Raw genomic sequence first — 25,184 nt, forward strand, 5'->3', positions numbered from 1 at the left:
GTGTTACTGCCTGGGGACATGGAGATGTGTTGAGTGGCAGAGTGGCCTGAGTATTTGGCAATCAAATTTAATAGCAGGTATCAGAAGTGCCTGAGGCCAGCTTCCATCTACAAAAGGTTACAAAATCCCAAGTGGCCTCTTGGAATTAGTGTCCTATGCCCAACAGCTCCATGCTTTAAGGACAGGACAGAATGAATGCTTATAATAAACCGTGCAGACACTTCTCATTTGGCTTTGGGAAAAATCATTGTCTTTAAAAAAATTAAAATTACATTTATTTATTTATTTATTGTGTATGTATGTGGGAGTGTCATGCCACAACATATGTGTAAAAGTCAAAGGACAATTTACAAGAGTTGGTTTTCTTCTTCTACCATGTAGGTCCTGAGTATTGAATGCAGGTGTCAGCATTGGCAGCCAGGCCTGAGTCATTTTATGGTTTTTTTTTTTTTTTCTGCTCCTGTCTGGTTCTCCTGCTTAGCAAAGTGATGCAGTTTTCTACAGAAGAGGAAGCACCCATTTCTTCAGTGCTCTGTCATTTGGGAATGGCTGGGACACTGCTGAGTGGGAAGAGCAATGCTTTCTCTCCAGTGTAAGACGAAAACTAGGAATCCAGAGTTTAAATCTCTGCCATGGTGGAGAAAACTTCTATCTAATAAGAGTAATACAGGAGATGCCTTAAACGATCACATATGCATTGCAACCCAACCCAGCTTCTCTTCATCTGTGTCCATAATGCCAGCTAAAGAATCCACAGACTAGGATGGTGTGAAAGGTGTTCGGGTGGCCTGAGAGCTTCCAGAAAGTCCCTTGCATATGTGGAGCTACACTTAGCTAGTTGTGGGGACAGTAGGCTTTGTGAGCATGCACTGGAGTGAGTGTTCAAGGCACCGACCTTAACATGTACATCCTGAAGGCCTAGGGGCTTGGTGCCTCTGTGGGAATGCGCTACATGAATGTGTGGCTGAGTGTAAGAAGTGTCTGTGATGGGTGTGTGCGGTTTGTGTGTCTGAAATATTGTAGGTGTGTCTCTTGTGTTCTTGTCAATTAACTAGTAGAGCACCCTTAACCACTTCTCCCAATGACTCTCCAGGCTCCTGAATGATATCCGTGTGTGATACCCATACCCAAGACAACAATTTATTTCCTCACTCATTTTCCCCTTCAAAAGCAGTATCTTTCTGGGCCTCCAGATGGAACTCTCTGTCTCTCCTACTAATATGGTGGACAGCAGCACTACTTACTCCAGTCCCAGTCAAGTTAGTGACATGGAGAAACAGGTGGTAAGCTGGGCAGGAAAGATGCTGAATTGGGTGTGGTAAACCAGAGGGTGCTCTGTACCAGCTTCCAAAGTGTTACACAGGGCAGGAGAGCTACAGCAGTCACCATGGCTGCTTCTGGAGACTCTGGTGTTCTCAAATGTTCAAAGGGATGTTGGACAGGCAGGCATGTTGGATCCCAAAGGTCAACTTCTGGCCTCCAGCTGGTCAAGCAGGTTGCAACTTTCACAGCTCCATAAAGTAACTGGTGATGAGGGCATTACTCTGGGACTCTAAGGAACTCTGTGTCTCCTGATAGCCATTAAAGGGGAAGAGGTAGATCCCCCTTCTCCAGGACTGAATACTGTTGCCCTCGACTCTGATTACCTTAAAGTACTTGTCCAGGATCTCACTGTAGTTGCTGCCTTTGGAGAACCATCCATCTGGAATGATCTCAGCTTCCAGCCACTGGATGATGCGTCGCCGGAGCTCATCGCGGTTAGCTTGGTAGCAGACAACTGCGGAGTAGGGGGTGGGGAGATATGTGAGGTGGGTGTGAGGAAGAGAACCCCAGGGTCATCCACTATCCAGAGCCCAGTGTCCCACTCAGGTCTGCATGGGTTGTTGTATTCAGTCTTCACAGCATCCAGGCAGGCAGGATTATCATACCCAGAGCACAGAAATGTGTCTACCCCAGGAGTCACGCTCACATAGGTAAAACACCCATAAAGATTAGGACAGCGGTTCTCAACCTCTGGATCTTGACCCTCTTTGGGGGTTGCATATCAGATATCCTGCATATCAGATATTTACATTTTGCTACATAACAGTAGCAAAATTACAGTTATGAAGTAGCAACAAAATTAATTTTATGGTTGGAGGTCACCACAACATGAGGAACTGTACTAAAGGGACACAGAGTTAGGAAGGTTGAGAGGCCCTGGACTAGAAACAGTGGCCAAACAGAGGAGTTTTTATTTAAGAAAAAGTAAGGAGGAAAAGGTGAAGGGTGTTTTCATAAGTGTTAGAGAGCAAGGGAGAAAAAAAATCATCCACTAAAACAACTCTCCTGATCCTGAGATGTGCTTAAAGAACTAACAAATCTAATAAAGGAAAACATTAGTTATTCATGCTGATGGATTGCTGGAGTTCTCACTTTCTCACCAACTAAGCCTTCCAAAACTCTCTCCCAGCCTTCTTTATTATAAACTACAGAAAACAAGGCCAAGGAAAGGGCCACGCCTCAGCCAGCCCTGCTCTGGGCAGCTGTTACAAGCCATGTGGAAACAAGTGGGAGTCATGTGAGCTGTGGGGAGACAGCTCTGGCCAAAGGAGATTCCTGGAAGACAACATATGCCAGGGCATGAGGAGGTGCAGGGCCAGGCAATGAACATGCGGACATTTCCCACTCTGTCCCTCCTAGCTGTGTGGCTTAGGGGAACCGACTCAATCCTATGAGCCTTTATACTTTAACTCTAAGATAATTACAGTGAGACCTGCAAGGTTACTGTGAGGTCTGGGCCTATAAACCATGTTGAGATTTTATACGTTTTAATAGCAAGCTACAGCAGTCACAATACTGGCATTTCCAACTGTCTTCTGACAAAGAGTTGTGTCTTCTGATTTCACGGGTCCATGACATGATCATGTCTTACAAGGCCCTGAAAGAAGGTCTCACTGGCTGTCCCTATACGGCATTTAACACTCAGCAAAAATGCAGAAGAGTCAACATTTAGAACCAAACAGCTACTTTGACCGGCAGACACCAAAACAAAACAAACATTTTTATAACGCAGTCTCGTGGTTTTACTGAGCTGTATTGCCCTCAGATCTGGATCAAAAGTCCTGACCCCACATGATCCTGGCAGCTCAGCGGGGACTGTGGAAGACAAGATGCTTCCTCCATGATAAGTCTCTTCCCTAAGATGCACACACCCTGCAGGAAGGTCAGGTACTTACTTGGGCTGGCAGACGGACTCACAGACTTCTTTTCTGAAAGACAATAGGAGATGTGTAATGCCAAGTGAAGAATGAAAGATGCCGATGGTTTTAGGATTAAACTGTGAAATCTTGCAACCTTGTTATCATTTTGTCTTAAACTCTTCTTTTTTAAATTAAGATTTAATGCATGGGTGTTTTGCTTGCATGTGTGTCTTTGCACTATTGTACATGCCTGGTACCTGCAAGTCAGAAGAGGACATCAGGTCCCCTGGAACTGGAGTTACAGGTGGCTGCTAGCTGCTATGTGAGTATTGGGAACTGAACCCAGGTCCTCTGGAAGAGCAGTCAGTGCTCTTGACCATGGAGCCATTTCTCCAGCCCCCTGCCTTCAATTCTTATATCCTTTTCTTTCTTTGTAGGGTCTAAGGATGGGGATCCTTCCTGTTTGTGGACAATGGATCATCCTTCTAGATTTATATTTCTCCCTGCTGGGTTGAGCAGTCCCTGGAATTTCAAAACTTCATATAGCGATTAATTCTGCACAAGGGACAGAGAGGAGACTGGTGTCTGGGATACAGCTTTGTGTTTTCCCAGGGAAAGTCAAAGATGGAATGGCTAGACAGGCTCTAGACTTGGAAAGGTCTGGTGACTAGCAATCATGCTTGGGAATCCATCTTTCCAACTGATCGCAACAACAAGAGTGACAATAAAGGAAGTATATTACTAGGCTGAGAAATGCCCAAATTTTAAAAGCAGGAAAAGGAGAAATTGAGCTACTTTTCCTAAAAGGCGTGGAACTCCTTTAAGAGCCTTTTTATCATTGTTGATTATTGATGCAGTCACCTTATTTACTCTCCAGATGCAGGTGATGCTGAGAGCAGGGAACACAGGGCAAAGTCAGCCAGGCCAAACCTAGCAGACTTCTGAATGTTAGGAAGGAGCATCTCCAAATGGTTATGTGGTCACCCTGCTGTGGTTTCTGTGTCTGTCTCCCTGTCACAAGACCTGGCATTCAGCAATGACAGCATGCCTTACCTTTGCAGTGCCCGTCATAATCAACCTGGATCTTGGATCCAGTGAGGCAGGCGTCTCTATGAAGTTCACAGTGATTGATGTAGGTCTTGCCGTTACTGCCGCAGACAGGCCGCTTGTGAGGTTTGCATTGCTGAAACAGATGGGCAGGAGAATGTTTATGCAGCCATGCAGGCTAGAACATGTTGGGTGACTCACCACCAACAGAGATGGAGCACCTATATCACCAGGGCTTGGGGAGCACCTATATCACCAGGGCTGGGGAACCCCAGCTCTGGTCATCATCAGTGACTGTACTCCACTTGGTATAGCAGTTCTATTTCGAGTTCTCCACGCCCCTCTGTTTATCCTGGTCCAGTGCCAACTTTCGAGTACACAAACCCCCTCCTGTGGCTGAAATATTTGTATTGCATGTATCCCCAATGAAACAGCACAAAGAGGCTATGTTTTCGGGAGATGATGAAATCACCAGGGATCCTTCCTCATGAATGGAAATAAGGCCTTTACAAAAGGGATTTCACACAGCATTTAGCCCATTGGCCCTTCTATTATTTGCCATGTGAGAACACCATGTTTGAGGGTTCCTTTGCAAGTAGGGACCAGGCCCTCACCAGACATTACATGAATTTGTTTTGATCTTGCATGTCACAGCCTCCGACGCTGTGAGAGGTATACTTCTATGACTCAGAAAGAGCCCAGCTCAGGCATTTTTTAGGGAAACAGAAATAGACAAATCCCACTTTCCATGACACAAAAGAGTTAGAGCTGAGAACTGGGGGCATGGAAACTCAATACATGCGCGTGCGCGCGCGCGCGCGCGCACACACACACACACACACACACACACACACACACACACACACACACACCAATTCTTCTAGGACCAAATGACAAGGATTTCAAGTTCTCTGTAGCATTTAGGAGCCATGCAGCTTTTGTCCTAATTTCATAACCACTGTTGTAAGGCTGACAGTGAGGGTGAAAGACGACAGGAAATCATTAAGGACAGAGATATGGAAGAAAGTTCATCCGGTTTATAAGCAGACTAGGGCTTCTAGAGTGAAGACAAAAGACAGATGTTAACCAGAGTCCTGAGCCAGGATGGGACTCCAACCCCTCCATTTTATACACAAAGATACCCAAGGCAAGAAAGGTGAACTTCATTTATTCATTCAGTCAACATTTACTATGAAGTGCTTGGTATGTTTTGGGTGCTGAACAAAGCCAACATGGGCTCATCTTTACAGCAAGTCCTGGGAATTCATTTGCTTAAAACCACACAATTATCTGTGGACAAGCTGAGACTATTTCCAGAGTCTAAGTCATGCTACCACATGGTGGTCGGTATCCTTCCAGCACAGACTGCCAAGGTGAAGGGATCCCAGAGTGATCGGGTTTTAGGTTTCAAGTTGGTACACGTTGCCTTCAGATGCAATGCATCAGGGTCTGGAGACTCAAAGGGTATTATTTACAGAAAAGCCCATTTCCAGGGTACGGAGCAGCTTGACAGAAGGGAGAAAAGAAGAAAAGCCCATGGCCAGGGTTACCTACATTCACATGCAGAATGAAAATTTATTGCCTATTTCCTAAAGACTCATTTTGCCTTTCAAATGCCATTTAAAGACAAAACTTCAAAGCCCACATTCTGCCTGATGATTTAAAATTTGCATATCCTTTGACCCAGCAGACCCCCAGTGGCCATCAGTTCTAAGAAATAAAGGATATTGGCAAAAGGATGCTATTGTTGTGGTGGTAAACAACCCAGAGAACCACTTAAATATCCATCTCCAAGGAAATGAATGAATAAATTTACATCACTAAATATTATTCAGCTGTTTAAAAATATTAAAATCTGTGTCGGTCTGGGAGGCTGCCACAGCACACCAAAGACTGCAATGTACAGACTTCATAGACCTATGTGTGGAAAAAGTATTTTAAAATTGAGTATTTATAAAATAGGGGAAACTCTGGTGTTTAGGAAAGTTATTAATGCCAGTTACCTCAGACTAATGAGAACTGAGAATTCCTTGGTAGTACAAATGTCTAAATACCAACACTGTTTGACACATAAAATAATTGGTAATGTTTTAACTTAAAGAAATTTTTAAAATTTAATCCCATACTTAATTTCATGTATAACAATACAGTTTACATATAAATAGATGTAAATAACTAGAATGATGGCTTGGTAAAATTTCAAACCAAAGGAAAAAGGAACAATTTTTACTCTTAACAGAGCCTCTCAGATTATTTTTTTAAAGTCACTTTTTCAAAGTAGGTCAATGTGACAAATATACTTGTGACTAGTCATGGCTTCTTCCTGTTACACCAGTGGTCAGTGGAAGTAGAAAGAGATTTCAGCTTTCACAGCCACTGCCTCAAAGGACTGACATGTTAGATTCCTAAGGAAAACTAAACAGTTCTTGCTACTTCTGACTCAGAAAGTTGGGTTCAAACATCCAGCATAAAAAAACAAACCCAAACCTCAAAAGACAAAAATTGCAGATTTGTAGCTAGACACAAATTTTCATGTATATCCTCTTTCATGACTCATGCGTCCCTTTGTCTACATTCTACCCTTCCTCACTGTTACAGAGGTCTAACCCTGACTACACTCCCGATCTCATCTTTACCTTTTAGACAACACCCACCCTAATACATTGTATAGCGGTCTAGAATCCACATAAGAACCTGCATTTTGTCTTTCTTTCTGAGTTTGAGTCACCCCACTTAATATCACACTTTCCAGGTCCATCTATGTTCCTATAAATGCCATTTTTCGTTATAGCTGAATAGTTTTTCATTGTGTATATGGAGCACATTTCATCATCTGTTCGTCTGCTGGTGGACATCTAAACTGGGTCAATTTCCTTGCTATCATGTAATTGTGTGTGTGTGTGTGTGTGTGTGTGTGTGTGTGTGTGTGTGTATAGTAGGAAATTACCAATACGGAGTCACCCTGGAGGCGTGGGTTCGTATCCCACTTCTGACACCAGATATAGTAGGAAATTACCAATACGAAGTCAGGTAGAAATATAAGGGTATTTAATAGGGAAAAGCCTTACTTACAGAGCGAACCAGCCAGCCGGTGGTAGTCTGTACAGCAAGAAGCAAAGAGAAACCGAAACCAAAAACGCAGTCCCCCTACTCACTCTGACCACGCCCTCACAAGCCCTCAGATACTCCTGTAGCCAGCCCCTAAGAAGGCGTGGCTACAGCTTCCCCTACACTGTGTGTGTGTGTGTTGTGTGTGTGTGTGTGTGAGAGAGAGAGAGAGAGAGAGAGAGAGAGAGAGAGAGAGAGAGAGAGAGAGAGCTCGTGTGTGCACATGTGTATAACAGCCAGAGGTCTATATTAGGTACTGTTCTTGGTTGTTCTCTGTATAATTTTCTGAGATAGAGTTCTCACTACATCTGGAGCTCATGAAATGGCTGGTTAGTGAACTCCATGGATTTGCCCCTCTCCTGCCATGCTGGGGTCACAGACTCCCGCTGCCACAGCAGGCATCTGTGTGGGTCCTGAGGCTCTGAATACAGCAAGCATGTTTCCTACTGAGCTAGATCTCTAGACTCCCTAAACAGTTTTTTAAAAGAAAAATAAATGAAAAGCTATCTCTTTTAAAATTTAATTTAAAAATCAGGAATTTCACTCTTAACCCTAGGTGAAGCCTTCCATGTGTCTTTGGGGTAGACAAGCTGTGCGTTTATAGAAATGATGGGATCCCTGGAACTTTCCACAATCGCTGCCCTCCACTCCTGCCATCAGTACCTACCTCAATGCAGAGGCATGTGGGCTCTCCCTTCTCTGTGACTGCACACTCCCGGCCAGCTCCACAAAACACATTGGCGCAGATCTTGGATTTGCTCCTTGGTTCTTCCTAAAACACAAATCACAAAGGAAGCCACATTACTGAGACGAGCACACCACAGGATGAAACAACAGTGGTAATGACCTCTCAGGCTTGGGACTTTGGTCTGCCTAAAGGTGTCTTCCAATATGGGCACCAAACTCATAGGCACTATTCTGGCTCAGGTTCGGAAACCCCAGATTGTTCCCCTAAGAGCAAATCAAGAATGGCTTTCCTGCATTGTTTCTCATATAAAAAAAAAAAAAAACAAAAAACAAAAAAACAAACAGGCATTGAGCATTTGTCTTACAGCTAGCGCTATGCTAAGGGCTTTGATACAAAGGGCAGTCCTCGACCTCATGAACTCTGGCTCCCAGGGAGGAAGTATTTAGAACGCATATATGGACGCACAACAGCGGGCTCTCCAGGGAGCAGGTGTGTATGAGGGAATCAGGTGAGGCTTTCTGAAGGTTCCACACCCTTTACATACTCTTTAAGGTTGAGAAGACTGAGCCAGGAAGAAGTGCAAACACTGGAGACACATCCCGACATCGGAACACCGAGAGGTGTTCACAGCAAAACCATCTCAAAGGGCAGGAGAGGGATGGCTAAAATGTGGATATGCTATTGTTTGCTATTCAGTCACTGTGTGTGCCCAAGCTACCAGAGGAAGAGGACCAAACCGCCCCAAAGAGAGTAGAAAGGCCCACAAGCCTCCTGCTGGTCAGGATTCCTGCTTAGACAGACATAACAGAACTGCAAGGAAATGAAGGTCTGCATGCCACATGAAAATGTGGGCTTTGATAGGCACCAGTTTGTTGGTGGCACATTCTTTAATCCCATTCCCTGGTGGTAGAGGGCCAGCCCCACCCCTCTCACCACTCAGCCCTGCAGCAGTGGTGGATAAACAGAGAATAGGATTCCTCCAGGCCCTGTCCTCATCTAGGCTGAGCAGGCGCTCCAAGTTTCCAGGCCTCAGCCTACTGGGCTGGAGCTGGCTACAAAACAACGAAGATGGAAGAAGCCTAGGAATGACTGGAATAAAAGCAAAGTGCATGCTTCTAGCCCATGCCTACCATGTCATCTAAAGAACTCCTACCCACAGTAACAGAATATTTCTTAAACGGGGAATCAAGAACAGGTCAAAACCAAACCAAAACCAAAACCAAAATTCAAAACAACAACAACAAAAAGTTGAGGCTTGAGAGCCTTGAAACGGGTCTAAAGTAGCTGCTCTGCTGCCACCTGGAGGCTACTTTGCAAACTTCAGGTTTTTCTTTTCTCCCATAAGCCAGCTTGCCTGCCATGTAGGGCTCTCATTGGTCTAGTTGTCATTTGCATTTTCACATCCTCATAGGTTTACATGCTGTTGCTAAACCATTTCTTTTTCTTAAATGTTGCTAAGGAGAATTCAAAAACCGCTGGCAGACAGTGAAGCAAAGAGGAAGTATTCTCAGAAGATGGATTTAGATCTCTGTTTTGTAAAGGGGGGTGGGGTGGGGATAGCCAGCAGACTTTCCAGACAAACAGGGCCCTCCCTCTTGTGGGAGCTGTGTCTCAGAGGATAAAGCAAAGCTAGAAGGGAACCGAAAAAGCAATTGCTGATTGTTGTAAATAACTCGGGTGGCCTCTTCCCTTCCCTGAACAGTTGAACCCATGGTTCCATCAAATAAATGAGCAAGAGACACACAAAAGCACACAAGTGAGCTTGGGCAAATGTCTGCACTTGAAAGGTTCCCCTGTGTGTCCCTAATTAGTTCCTCTGATTCTTCAAGCCATGTATTTCTTCATCTGTGAAACAAGAGTAAATAGATAGTCCAAAAAAGTGTGATCAATGGTTAATAGCTTATAGGCCGCTTGCAGAAGAGCCTGCAGTGTTCGGAGCATTTGGTGTCATGTGTGTGCTTAGTATGTATTTACTTGTGTATGGGGGGGGGATGCCCCGGCTGGGTATGTGTGGAAGTCAGAGGACAACTTGTGGGAGTGGAATATCTCTTTCCATCTGGTGAGTTCCAGGGATTGAACTCAGGATATCAGGCTTGGCTGCAATTGCCTTTACCCTCTGAGCTGTCTCATACCACCCCTTTTTAGTAAATACTACAAATAAAAGCTATTCTGTGGAGGCTGAATTCAACTCAAGTCATTTGCAGGAAGTAATAGTTCTCAAAAATACGTTTTGAGAAGCATAACCTTTTCTTATACCCTAACAACTAATGTTTGAAGAGTGCAATTAAAACTTGCAAAATGGGGGCTGGATAGATAGGCTCAGAGTTTAAGAGCACTGACTGCTCTTCCAGAGGCCCTGAGTTCAATACCCAGCAACCACATGGTGGCTCACAACCATCCATTATGAGATCTGGTGCCCTCTTCTGGTGTGCAGATATACATGGAAGCAGAATGTTGTAATAATAATGTTGTAATAATAATAATAATAATAATAATAATAATGTTGTAATAATACATAATAAATAAAATCTTAAAAATAAATAAATAAATAAAACTTGCAAAATGTAGCCAGGCAGTGGTGGGGCCCATCTTTAATCCCAGCATTTGGAAGGCAGAGGCAGGAGGATCTCTGTAAATTGGAGACCAGCCTGGTCTACAAGAGCTAATTCCAGGACAGCCTCCAAAGCCACAGAGAAACTCTGTCTTGAAAAATAAAAAAACAAAAACAAAAACAAACTAGCAAAATGTTTCTATACACACAATGTCACCTTACTGCATGGCTAACACAATAAGAACATGCATATTATTATTAACCCCATTTTACAAATGAGGAAATTAAGGCTCCAAAAGTCAAATGATTTGCCTAAGGTTCCCCCCTCCAAAAAAAAAAAAAAAAAGGAGCCTGTATTCAGCTCACAGGGGACTAAGCACCCATTCATAAACACCAGGAATTCTGCAAAGTGACCTACTACTTACCTACTCTAAGTCCCCAATTCTGACACCATCTATCCCCATCTTTCAGGTGAGGAAGCTGATCTTAGGGGCCCAGTACAAGTGACAGAGTTGGATCTTCTTCCAACCACAGGGAAACAATTCTTCTATATTTGGTTTATTTTTAATCCATGTGACTTATGTTTAGGGAAGTTGCAGTGGGGATATGGGTTATACAATAGAAGGTGTAAGGAGGCAGCATAGTACTTAGACATCGAGACCTGATACCCGACTTTCATATCCAACCCTCTTCCATATCTGCCACGGTCATGGTCATGAGCAAGGGAGTCTCTTGAAACATGATTCCTCAGATGCAAATATGAAATATTGATGGTTAGAATTGTACTGCGAATTAAATGGGACAGGAAGTGGCTGTCACTACCTTAGGTGGTTTATTTTCAGTTTTCCCATTGAAATGCTGTCACTGTCACCTTGGACTGTCAAATCCCCATTCTTCCCTGTCCTTTTCAGCGGAAAGGTACCGCTGAGAGCAAGACTGTCAGGACGGAAAATGCAAAGGGCCCAATAATCCCTGGAGGGCCTTTTACAGAGCTCGGAGATGGGGGAGCTGCTGGTTACACAAGCATTCTCTTTGCAGGTGACTTGTCTGTCAATAGGTGGCAATCTCTCTCTTTGTCTCACAGCACCCACAGCCGCAATGCAGAAGAGCTGTAGCTCTACCCAGCTCTGTCCTCCTAGTGAGAGGTGCAGGAATGAGGGAGAAGAGGGTGGACATGACAGTGGCAGGGGCAGAAGGAACTGCCAGTCTGTTGAGGCTGTCTATCCTGGGGCGCTCAATACCCTTCCTCTCCTCACTCACGGGTATGCTTGACTGCAGAAATCAAGGTCAACAATGAAGGACATGTTCTCTAGAGAAGCATTGTCTCTTTCTGCCATTCATCTTTGGGAGCCAAAGTGTCAGAGCCAATCCCAAGGCTCCTGGAAAGTTCCTTGGGGGCACAGGTAAGTTTCTGCAAAGTGGCTGATTCTGGATCGAAAAGTCTATGGCAGTAATCTAGTCAGGGGTCACAAGGGCCTGATGCCAGGGGCTGGAGAACTGATGTGCAGAGGCTGACTCAGGACACCTGTCCTCATCATCTGTTTGTGTGTCTTGCCCTTTCAGTTGCACGGAACAGATGCAGGGGCATTTGAGATTCAGAAGAGTTCCATGGCAGCACCAGTGACAGGCAGTTCAGGAAAGGAACACAAGTTGATCCCGTCCCTGAGTCTCCCTGTTCCCTTCTCCAGTAAGGCTGAGAGAGGGCACTGAGGGCAAAGGGGCCAGTTTTGAGGCCTGGTACAGGGATGACATACAGTTCTTGCAAATGAAGTAGAAAGGTGTGCTGTGTCATCAATCATAGTGATTTTAGGGACAGGTAACCACACTGGCCTATTCAGGGTCACCAGACAAGGTCTCTGGGCATGTCCATTCATACGTAAGTATGAACAGACGCATAGATCTGAATGTACTCATGAGTGTGGCGGACTAGGTGTGAGTGGAGGTATGTTCTTCAGGCATGAACACCTAAATAGAGGTTTAAAAACCAACAAAACAACTGGGCATGGAGCATATGCCCATAATCCCAGCACCTGGGAGGCTGAGGTGGGAAGATGTTGAGGATCCTTGTATGTTACATAACAAGATACTGTTTAAAATAACAAGTAAACCCCAAACTACAAAACAAACAAAAAACCCTGGATAATAATAATAATAATCCCAACAAAATATCTGCCTCTGTCTTGGTTAGGGTTAGTTACTATTGTTGTGATGAAACTCTATGCAACTTGGAGAGGAACGAGTTAATTTGACTTACACTTCCATATCATTGTTAATCCTCAAGGATTGTGACAGGAACTCAAGCACAGCAGGAACCTGGAGGCAGGAGCTGATGTAGAGGCCATGAAGGGATGCTGTGCATTGACTTGCTCCCCATGGCTTACTCAACCTGATTTCTTATAGAACCCAGGGCCACCAGCCCAGGGATGGCATCCCTGACAATGAGCTGCCAACTCCCCCATCAATCACTAATCAAGAAAATGCCCTACAGCCTGATCGATGGTTTCTTAAAGAGGTTCCCTCCTCTCAGATGACCTCAGCTTGTGACAAGTTGGCATACCCTAGTACAGCCTCCAAATGGAAAACCATCCGAAGTTCCAGTTGGGTCCTTTCACTTCTGCCTTGTCTCCATGGTGTTTACTGGCTGTACACGGCAAGCTAGAATTTGAAGAGTTGGTCTCATGGCTAATTTTCACACTACAAATTCTTCTTGGCAAATGAATGCAGTTCTGCCTTTTACCAGCTGAAAACTTTCTCTGTCAGCTCTCGCATGTTAATGCTGCAGCGTGCTTGCACAGCAATTTTTAAACCTATTTAAACTTAAAATTAACTCTTCACCCTCTGGTTAATCATGCTATCATTGAAAAGGGCACCTCCCAGATGAATTTTGTGTCCATAATAGGGGAAAACTGTCCAGGGACGGGTGCATGTGACACATACCGTCCATATCCAAAATTATCTTCTCAAATTTAAAAGGAAAGAACATGGAACCAGAAAGAAAGATAAAGAAGATGAGATAGCAAGCAGAACTGCTATTTTTCAAATTATTATTATTATTATTATTTGTGTGTGTGTGTGTGTGTGTGTGTGTGTGTGTGTGTGTGTATCCTGTGTGAGGATATGCTGTGAATGCCCAAGGATGCCAGAAGACGGTATTGGATTCCCTGGAGCTTGAGTTAGTTACAGGAGGTCATGAACTAGCAGACATGGGTGTCAGAAACTGAACTTTGATCCCCTGGAAGAGCAGCAAGTGCTCTTAACCACCGCTTGGCAATTTTGATAGGTTGTTCTTCCTATCATTTTTTGGCTCTCCAAAAGGAGCTCTGGACTCTTCCAGACTTAAGATCCTGGCATGATGACTACCCTCAGAGGACACTATACCCAGGCCCTGGCCTCCAAGTTTCAACTCCAGCCTCTTTCCAATGAACCACTAGCTCTGTTTACATTACAAATCAAAGACAAGAAACAGGTCATCTTCAGACCTGTGATGATGTTTTGTTATTGTATTGTTGTTGCAAGCAATGGAAAAGGAAGTTATTGCAAAACGAGTAGAGGTGATTTTGAGTTTCAGTCTCTGGGCTGAACATCACGAAATACACATGGAAATGTTTCTAAAAAGCCTTTCGAAGTACAACAATTTCTGCAAGAACCATGTGCTTTGGCAAAGATGGAAGTTTATAAGCAAAGCCATAAATGTCAGCTCAATGAAGCATCACTTCACTAATTGGAGCTGGGTCAGCATCATCTTCTTTTCCTCTTCCCAATCTTCCCTGGCCCACTCTCACTGTCCTCCTTATGCCAAGGTGGGTATCCGGCCCTATTTGCCACTAGCCTATAGTAGAGCTGCTTTGTTGACATGAGAAGGGTTCTCCTTGCCTTACTTCATGTTTAACATACCAGAGCCACAGGTGGGTTTTGAGAGACCTACAGCTTGAATGTTTGGTGGGGATCTTCTATAAGAACATGCAACTGGCTGGGTGGTGGTGGCCCATGATTTCAATCCCAGCACTTGGGTGGCAGAGGAAGACAGATCTCTGTGAGTTCGAGACCAGCCTGGTCTACAAGAGCTAGTTCCAAGACAGACTCCAAAGCTACACAGAGAAACCCTGTCTCAGAAAAAGAAATGAGGAGGAGGAGGAAGAGGAGGAGGAGGGAGAGGAAGAAGAGGAAGAGGAGGAGGAGGAGGAGGAGGAGGAGGAGGAGGAGAAGAAGAAGAAGAAGAAGAAGAAGAAGAAGAAGAAGAAGAAGAAGAAACTGTGAATGCAAAATGGAGCTCAGAGTTCTGGGAGGGACCTGGCCAGTAAAAGCACTGAAATAAATGTTTAGTTAGCATCCAGGGCAGTCCAACTCTCTCCATTTGCTTCACTGTTTCCTCCTTAAAGAAGACCATTCTAACAATGTTTTGGGGCTTTAGTCAGTCTTCCAGAGCCCTGCAGAATAGCCTGTGCACACATGGCTTATCTCAAGCAAGCACTAAGTGGCTTGCATATTTTGGCTTCCCACAGACCCACTCTCAGGGAACAGTTTTTACATTAAATGGCATTTGGGAATACAAAGTTTCAATTATACAAGCTGAGAAGTTTCTGCAGGCTATGTTTTTTTTTTTTAATTTAAACTATACTGTAATGGCTGTTTTTAATTTGCCAAGAAAAGGGACCTTAAATCTTCCCAGGGCATGCACAAAATAGTAACTACTTCTTAGAGGTAACAGATGTGTTAATTAGCTTGATGAATATAAAAACATTGGGCTGGAGAGACGGTTCAGCCACTAAAGGCTAGGCTCACAACTAAAAATACAGATGTAAAAATCAAATTGTTTACCTCAAACACATAAAATCTTTGTATACCAGTCAAAGTTTAGATGCCTGGGTGAAACTTGCACGCATAGAACATTTATCTATTCCAAATCATCCTGGTAGATTTGCACAAGGTATTCATTTTCTGTTCTTCTGCTAAAGAGTTGTCCACTTAAATAGCCAATGTAGGGCGCATACATAGTTTTCCAGGCTTCTTCAAACAAGGAAAGTAAATCATTTAAATGTATTTAAAATTAGAACTGATGAATGCCCATATTAATTAAAGAAAAGTAACAGTGGCAGAGCTTGGTAGCACACACCTGCAATCCTAGAACTTGGGAGGCAGAGGCAGGCAGATCTCTGTGATTTCTAGGCCAGCCCGCTCTACATAGCAAGTTCCAAGACAAACAGCTTCATAATGAAGACCCAGCTGGGCATGGTGGTGAGCACACCTGTACCCCAAGCTCTGAGTGAGGAAGATCTCCTGAGTCTAGGAGTAGCAAGCTAGCTTAGAAAACAAAAGGACACTTTGCCTCAAAACAAGTAAACAAAGAAAAAAAAATCAAGGCAACAGTCTGGGACCAGCATGGCATAAGGGATATAGCATAAGTCTTAAAGGAACCAAGGATGTGGCCTCCATCTTTGTGAGATTTCTGATGCAGCTGGGTGGCGAGATTGGCATGTAGACACCTGCAATGCTGCAAACAGGGGACCCATTCTGAGGATGGGGCTTATCACCCCTGTGGGATGGCAGGGTCTACCCATACACAGAGGGAAAACACAGAGACTGCCTCATGGGAGGAAGGTAGAGATATGATTGAAAGACATCCAGAACTTTCTAAAGAATATCGAGGTCTGGCAATATACTTGGTGTAGGGGAAGGAAGGAGTGAGCCTGGGGGCTGTGGAGGCCTTTGGTTTGGGGGGACCAGCAGGTAGAGGAATGTCTATCAGAGATACAGCCATGGCAAAGGGGTAGGGTGAACACAAGGTAGGCAGTGACGAGTCAGGTATGGACACAAGTCTAAGCAGACAGTAGGGTATCCCACTGATGGATAGAAATGGGGACAGAGACGCACATCTGGATGTCATCTGTGTAGGAGTCAGAGGTGGGGGAAGAGGAACACATGGGCTCAGGCGGAAAGGGTGGGGTGGAAGGCTAAGGACAGCTGGGGAGGGGAAGGGATATGGGAAACAGAGTCCAAGCATTGCAGAGCATGTGCCCAACAGTCCACCAGGGGACTCTGCAATCAGAAAGGACACCTTCCCTCCAGGCAGATGTAGTGCTGGGCCAGGGTACAAGGCTTGGCAAGCACAATATGGTAGGGTTGCTGGCCCTATCATTTCTCTGCCTGCCCCCAGCGCAAGGGCTCAGAAAGTAAAGTGGCCAAAAAAAATGGAGGAAACTGGGGAGAAGCCCAGCTAGGTGAGTGTTCCAAAGATGGATATGACTGCATGAGAAGTGATTTGGCCAATGCTAAGATGAGACAGTGAGAGCATCACAGCTCTGAACCAGTCACCAAGAGGCAGACCTGAAGTAGGACCCTAGAAATGTGTCTGCCTCCCGTATGGTGTGACCTAGGGAAGAAGTTAACATCTCCAAGCCTCAGTTTACCAATCTATGATATGCAAGAGTTGGACATGATGCTCAGGTCCCTTTATATTGTTTGAATTCCATTAACTAGCTCAAACACTTACCACACCATGGGATCCTGAATACCAAATGTTTATCTCCCAAGTAAGCTCGCTGGAATGCCCACTAAGAGAAGGGTTCTCTACAGACCTTTTGAGACAGGATCTCATTATGTAGCCCTGATTCACCTAAAGCATGCTATGGATGCAGGGCAGGCTTGGTACTGAACTAGCAGCAATCCTCCTGCCTCGGCCTCCAGGGTACTGGGATTACAAGCATGTCTGCCATGCCCAGTTTGTATCCATGCCAGCTTGATGGCATCTCAAGGCTTTTTGCTGGAGGCATCAGAGTAGGTTCTTAGAGTCTAAGGACTTCATAAGCAATGCTTTCCCGTTTCCTCCTGGATCATTCTAGAGCAGCAGTTCTCAACCTGTGGGTCACAATCCCTTTGAGGTCAATCAGTCCTTTCGCAGGGGTCACCCAAGACCATCCTGCATATCAGATATGTGTATTATGATTCATAACAGTAGCAAAATTACAATTTTGAAGTAGCAATGAAATAATTTTGTGGCTGGAGGTCACCACAACATGAGGAACTAACTGTATTAGAGGGTCAAAGCATTAGGGATATTAACCACTGCCCTAGAGAAAACAACAGGTACCAGGTGGGCTCAGTTCACTAGTGAGGAATCTGCTGGAATTTTCTACCCCACTAGAGTGCTACTAATTAACTTTTAATTCTACTTATGTTTGCCTTGTATGAAAAAAGAGTGGGGGAAGAAAGAGAAAATGGCTAACGGAAATTCACTGGCGATTCAGTCTCCTTTCCTGCCAAGAACCTGTCACTGAAGTATGTGCCTTGCGCTGCCAGGCCTCACATTTACTCCGCATTCATGCTCTAATTATTTCCACATGTAGTTCAAGAAAAATGGCTGATCGCGAGTTTCTTAAAAAAAAACAATCCCCACACCTAAATCCCCAATACTCTCAATTCTGAGTGGTGATGGCTCCAGGGCAGCTGACTGAGTATCCCAGACAGCCAGTTTTAGAAGCATCCATCCCCTGCAGAGAGAGCCACATCTGGACCCAAATCCCTGTTTGCTCTCAGCCCTCCATTCCCTGCAAGCTGACCCTCCACTTCCTTAGCCAGGAACCAATTAGTATTCATTCTTCGGAATTCTGAGTGGAATGCAGAGTTCTTTGTTCTGATTGGGTGGGAGGGAGCGGGGAGAGGGATAAAACCAAGAGGCATCTTGCTCTGTTAGCCAATTCCAGCAATACCTGGGTGGTGGTTGTTGGCAACACACACTTGCCAGGGAAGGAATTGGCTGTGGCAAAATAACCACAGCAGCTAGCTACCTTGATTGGGGAATAGTGTACTCTACCCTTCACCCCTATGTGCAGCTTAATTTCATTATCCCAATTTGCATACTACTGCCTGTCTCAGTGCTCCACTGCTGGTAAGAGACACCATGACCAAAGCAACTCTTAAGAAAGCACTTAATTGGGGGCTGACTTACAGTTTCAGAGGTTTAGTCCATTACCATCATGGCAGGGAGCATGGTGGAAGGCATGCATGGTGCTGGAGAGGTAGCTGAGAGCTACACCTTGGTGTGTAAGCAGCCAGAGAGACTCTCAAAGCCCACCCCCAGCAAGTGACATACTTCCCCCTTAATCCTTCTAATCGTTTCAAATAGTACCACCCCCTGGTGACTGAGCATTCAAAAATATGTGCCTGTAGGGGGCACTCTTATTCAAACCACCACGCTCCCCTATTCTGAAGAGAAGCCATTGTCCTGTAAAGTGATTCCCATGCAGGTTGGTTGCCTGACTCTCATATACCAGCCCTCACTTAGACACATTAACAAGTTCACATCACGTGGTCTTTCCCTCTCTCTTATGGGACTTCACTGCTTCATGTGGCCTTGTCATCATCTTTCTTTTGGAGAGTAGGGGGCGGGACTTGTGAATAGAGTAAGTGGCCAGGACAGGTTAAAGGCACAAACCTGGGCTCTTAGGTTTTTCCAGTCGAAATGAGAGCTCATTACTCTTAGAAAATGTCAGCCCTATGAGATATTGTTTCTTTAGCCTTCAGATGGGCAGAGAATGTCCCACAAGACCAGCTAAAAAAACACTATCACCATCTGAGAAGTTTGATTTATGGTCTGGCTGCCCTAAAGTCTTCCTGTCCTTCCAGGTTTAGCTCAGGCTATGTCATTTCATCCTCAACAAGCCTTTCTTTTTTATTGTTACGGATTCCTTCTTCCTCCTCTGATTTGCAATTCTCCCCTGTATGAATCCATTTTGATAACTTATTTTTTTAATTAATTGATTGTGTATATTTTTTCGTTCCAGCTGAGCTACAACCTACTAGGGGACAAAAGTGTCCTTTTGTAGGCCCTAGCATAACGCCCATGTCACCCAATTGAAGGGACCAGCTTCCCTTTTGGCAGCCATAATGGCTGAACACGTGCTTCTATGACCTTGTCCTAGACACTAGAAAGTCAGATGCCTGCCTCGTGACAAGGAACCAATAAGAAGTTAGCTGGTGGCTCTATGCTTTACGACCCCGGGTGTGCTTCACAGACAAGCGCACAGCAATTGATGCACAAAGTATAGCAACCACCCTGGGAGGGCCTATGGGCCATAACAACCAGTTGGCCAATCAACACAGGGCAAGCCCTCCAAGCATGGAGGCACACCAATCGTAAGTCTGTGCATACCCCTAGACACTCCCCTTACGCTGCCCTATAAAGATCTATACGCAGCGGCTTCGAACTGTCTTTTGCTAGCCATCCGCCATGGCAGGTGGGTGAAAGACCCGAGCTAACATGGGGTTAGCTCGTTAAATTACAATAAAGCCTCATGCAGTTTGTAGCAAGCTCTGGATGTAGCAATCCGCCTGGTGATTGGGGTGACCTCGAACATGGCCTGGGACCCCGGATACCTGAGTTTTCCGGGGGTCTAACACAATCAACCTTAAGTTTAAAGGGCAGATTTGGGTAGCATCACTGTGACTTGGGGAAGCAAGGCAAAGTGACAGTACCAACTCCTCTCCTAGAACTGACACAAGGGTGGATTCTTCTACAGAAAGACTGAAGACCTCATAAATCTCTGCCTGACCATTAACATTCAGCCTGGAACCTGACCAATCGGAGACTGTCTGCAACCCACACAGACACCAGCAGGTGTGTGTCTCTATGGGCACATGTGTGCTGATGAGGCAATGGGTGGCTGAAATTGCTTTCAGTGATGTCTTTTGTCTATGATTCATGTATGCTCCAGCTGAGATGTGCTGAACAAATAAGAAAGGGCAGAAGGAAGGTGGAAGCAGTGGGGCCTTCTGGTGGGAACGCAGGGCATACATTCAGGCAGGATAAAAGCAGCCGGACACCTTGGCGGCCTGGTCATGGAGGAAGCAGAGGTAAAGAGAAGGAAGAGAGACAATGCCAGAGAAAAAGTGGACTTGGTTGGTTCCTTAGGGCAGCAGTTTGGTGACCTTTTCCTAGGAACCCTGCTTCTTCGTTATCCTAGGAAGTAGGAGGAAATGGACTACTTGATAAACGTAGACCTGAAACAAGACTTGCCTTGCTCTGTCCCTTCTTTTGTGGCAGAACATGTGGGGCTCCTGGCTATTGGCAGAAATAGGGATCTCTTAGTGCCCCCTTCTGGTTCATGTGCTTTCCTGGTAATGGGCTGTAATTTACTGGAAAGAGAATTAGGAGGGAAGGCCCACGCTTAGCTAGACATATGGAGTGTGTTTTCCCTGGGATTGGGTTCTGTCAAAGGGATTGTGGTGCCCAACCAAGACTGAGATCTTCTGCCAATGGCTGGGGCTGGGGCTAATGTGGATGACAGGGAGGTCAGAGATGCTGAGCAAAATGGAACTAGAAGACCTGGTGTAGTGCAGCAGCATGGGTCTCCAGTTTAAAAATTGAGACAGAGCCCTGAGGCCTTTTGGGGGAATGTGTGGTTGCAAAACAGCTGTCAAGATTCCCCCAACCTAACAATTATTTTTCTAGTCTAAAAGTGCCGAAGGGGTTAAAACTTAAAAACTCCCAACTAAATGAAGTCTCCATATGTGTGTGGCTCAGTAGGGTTCTAGGAGAAGCAGACAGATGTAATTAGAAGTGCTCAGACACTGTGTTGCCATGGAAACTGCTGGCCAGGAGAAACCTGGAGTCCCAGGAATAGTCTTCCCAGGAACTGCCTGAGGCAGGTGGTACTCCTCTGGCTTGCCTGCTTCCAGGCTCTTGGGTCCCATCTAGTTCCCCTTGTTCCCTATCCCACCCTTCAGTGATGCTAAATGTGAGCCAATGGTTCCCTTCAGCAGCATCCCAAGGAAGAGGGCTTCGAGTCGTTAGAACAAAGTTCTCTGGGCAGTCTGTTTCTGCATCCAAGGCCGGACCCGGAGGCCTCAAACTCTGTTTCTGTTTTATGACAGCCAGCATCTCTGAGAAAACAGGTGATACAGGACAAGCAGGAAAGGGTCTGAGAATGTGGTTTTCAGCCCATCTGTCTTATCCACTGTGACAATTTAGCTCCAGTCAGACAGCAGGCACAAACTATGACCCTAATCACATGGACCATGAGGTCTATGGGGGGAATTATTTTATAGAGTAGGACCTCTAACCTGATGTCTGCAGGTCCCCAGAAACCCAGTTACACATTTGAGGACTGAATTTCAATGGGACATACAGACACTAAAAAACCCAACTGGAACTCTACGGACTCAAAACCAGTGAGGAACCTAAGAAATTACCACTCAGGACATGGACTGCCTCTTGCATCCCTGCTTCAACAGTCAGATTCTAAGAGGTTCCGCTACTGGGATGCTTCTCTAAAAAGATAAGGAAGACCGTGCCTCTGAACTGCTTCCTGGTGGCAAAGTGGTCAGTAGCTAATCATTCCCAGCAACAAGAAGGCTTAATAAATCTCCCCTGAAGAGGGGACATTTCTTGGGGTACATTCTTGCACATTCCTTAACCAAAAGCAGTGGTGCTGGGATTCCCGTGGTCAGGAAGTGCAGGGAAAGGTCAGAGGGCCCAGGAGATCAGCAGAAATGACTATATTTTAGGCATAATAGATCCAGGCTGAATATTATAAGCATCAGGTTCAGCCACAAGCACAGTTACAAAATTGTAGGACGTTTAGAGGGTAAGGCCCACCCAGCATGCAGCCTCTAGTAATGGCCCAGATGCTGGCCATCTCAGCCATCTAATAGGAGTTCCTGACGTTACTGCACAGTCATGCTGGTGGTGGTCCTGATCCCCACTCTGGCTTTAGACTGGAAGCCACTGGGCTAACATTCTCATTTATCTGTACTCATGCTCAGACTCTCAGGCTGAAAAGTGGGGTACAGATCTCTGCCAAGTTTGGGACTTCCCCAAGATTTCTGAGGTAATAGGGCACCTTATGACTTACAAGGATCAATTTTTAGCCATTGCTCTCTCTCTGCTCTGCTACGTGGGAAAATCTGGCAGTCCCCAGGCCTTTAACAAGTCTGATTAGAGAAATGTTGATCTTTCTAGAACAAATTAAGAGCTACATAAAACCAGTTCCTGTGGAGAAAGGTAAGACTCTAAACACAAATGAATCTTTGAACAATCCTTATTGCTGTCCAAGGTGAGGATGAGTAGACTCCATTTCCAAGAGAGATTAAAAAAAAGAACAAAACAAAAACAGCAAATCAGGCCAAATAAAATAACACACACACACACACACACACACACACACACACACACACATCCATTTTTCCCCAAACCATGCCATATCTGTGTGCTGGAGGCTCAAAGAACAAGGCACAGCACATGTTTGAATAGCTTATAGTTTAGATGGAGAGTGAACATATATGTGAGGTTTCAAGGAACAGAAACACCGTGGTCTAACAATAGTGACTCAAGACAATGCACAGCCAATGAAATCTATGGCTAAGTGATGTTGCAGCTCAAATCTGAAATATACTCCCAGCCCAGGCTCATGTTCTGAGTATTTTGCCTTTGGCTTGTGGCAATGTTTTGAAGGCTATAGAGCCTTGATGAGGTAGGGCTTGGTTAGGAAGTAGGTCCCTAGGGGCAGGTCTTTGAAGGTTAGACCATCCCTGATTAGGTCTCTTCTCTGCTTCTTGGTTGGTAGCCATGAGACAAGAAGCCATAGGAGCAAATTACCAGCACCAGGAACTTTGCCACTCCTGTCACCATGCCTTCCTTGCTGTCACAGACTGAACTCTCTCTGAAGCTGTGTGACAAAGGAAGCCTGTTCTTTCTGAGTTGTTGCTGGAACTTTGATTTGTCAGGTAGGTTTGTTGATGAGAAAAGCAAACAACATAAGTGACAGTTGTCTGGACAACTCTTAACTAACAAACATTGAATACCAGTTTCAGAACATTAAGTCTTTCTGTTAATTTAATACTAGCCACTTTCCTAAAAAGCCCCAAGAAGTGTTTTGCAAAAACAAAAAGGAGCGGAAAACTGCTTTAAGTCACATTTCCCAAATGTTACCATTTCAATGCATGAAGAAAGCTTACATACTATTTTCATACTGTCTTTTGACTTAACTGTATTTTTTGTTGTTGTTTTCTTTTGTTTTTCAAGACAGGGTTTCTCTGTGTAGCCTTAGGTTCACCTGGAACTACCTCTGTAGACAAGGCTGGCCTCGAAACTCAGAGACCCACCTGCCTCTGTCTCCTGGGTGCTGGGGTAAAGGTGTACACCAACCACTACTGCCATTAACTGCTTTTTTTTTTTTTTTTTTTTTTTTGGTTTTTTGAGACAGGGTTTCTCTGTGGCTTTGGAGGCTGTCCTGGAACTAGCTCTTGTAGACCAGGCTGGTCTCGAACTCACAGAGATCCACCTGCCTCTGCCTCCTGAGTGCTGGGATTAAAGGCGTGCACCCCCACCGCCTGGCTTAACTGTATATTTTTAAAATATAATTATATTAACTTTCTTTTCTAACAATATTTACCTTCCTCTCATTCTCTCCTATCTCCAACTTATGCCTGTTACACACCCAATTCCTGTAAGTCCCTTCTGTGTAGATCTTTTTGTTTTGCTTTGTGATCCACTAAGTTTACACAAGGTGAGCTAGCTGTGTGACAATGAATTTGGAAATATCTGCTGGCGCCTGATAGGATCATGGGCACATGACTGAAAATAATGAATGCCCTTCCCCCAGAATCTACCAGTTGCTAGTAGTTGAGCAGGGACAGAAGGAACACTTCTGCCATCCCTGAATGACTACTGACAGACCTAGTCTGATGCAGGCCCAGTGGTGGCAACCTCAGCTGTTGTAATGTGATTACTGTAATGGCTGAATCATGCCCAGAAGACAGGGTTTTGCAGGCTCTACTCCAACTTCTGGCTCTTACAGTCTCTCATCTCCTCTTCTACGATGTTCCCTGAGACTTACAGAGGGTGGTAAAAATGTCCTGGTTAGGACTGGCTACTCAACTACTCTAAGAACCTAGAATAGCCATGGACCTCTGCAGTCACTACCATTCACTGAAAAAAGATGACCCTTGAATAAAAGTTGAGAGCAGCATCTGTCTATGTTGATAAGCAAATATTTCTAAAACAGTCTGGGATCATATAAATTTAGCTACGTAATAGTAACTTATCATCTAGGACCTCAGACCTCCTCAACCATGGATTTCTGATGGGAATTACAGGGCCAAGCAGGAATTCCCTCGCACTGAGGGGCCCATCTTACCTGACAGGCTGTCACTGAGGTTTGCAGGATTCACAGTTGGTTAAGACTGTTGATGCCTTTAGCAGCCTGCCAAGTGGTTTTCTGGAACTCTGAAGGAAGCATTCATCTTAGTTCCAGTTCGATTTTTATTTATCTTGCAGTGAAAGTTTGTGGTGCCTTCAGAAATAGGTTCTTGTGAACTAGTTCTGGTGGGAAATGTATTGTTTGGGGGTGGATGGGTTCTGGGCTTATCTGAACTATCCATACTGGAGTAGTTGTAGCTACTTGGTGGCTAAAGAAGCTAATCATATTACACAGCATAGCACTCAGTGGTGCTCAGTTCTGACTTTACTGAATCAGAGGAGGAGCTTGGGGGGTAAAGTAAGATTTGATGTAGCTTTGAATGTTCTAGAAGTGTATGTATAACTGAAGCCCACATATGACATGAACATATGGGCAAGGTAGTAGACTGAGCTATGTCTAGGAGCAAGATATGG

At 44.9% G+C, this 25,184-nt stretch overlaps 1 protein-coding gene across 1 annotated transcript in view; it reads right to left on the reverse strand.

Moving 5' to 3' along the window:
• Fstl1 (follistatin like 1) overlaps positions 1–25,184 on the reverse strand; it is a 54,297-nt gene that overhangs the window by 10,921 nt on the left and 18,192 nt on the right. The window contains exons 3-6 of the mRNA XM_027412705.2: positions 8,005–8,109; positions 4,236–4,365; positions 3,219–3,251; positions 1,647–1,777 (exon numbers count right to left, since the gene is read on the reverse strand). Coding sequence (XP_027268506.1) covers positions 1,647–1,777; positions 3,219–3,251; positions 4,236–4,365; positions 8,005–8,109 — 399 coding nt within the window. The remainder of the gene's footprint in view (positions 1–1,646; positions 1,778–3,218; positions 3,252–4,235; positions 4,366–8,004; positions 8,110–25,184) is intronic.

This window comes from Cricetulus griseus, chromosome 4 (assembly GCF_003668045.3).
Source record: "Cricetulus griseus strain 17A/GY chromosome 4, alternate assembly CriGri-PICRH-1.0, whole genome shotgun sequence".
Classification (NCBI taxonomy): domain Eukaryota; kingdom Metazoa; phylum Chordata; class Mammalia; order Rodentia; family Cricetidae; genus Cricetulus; species Cricetulus griseus.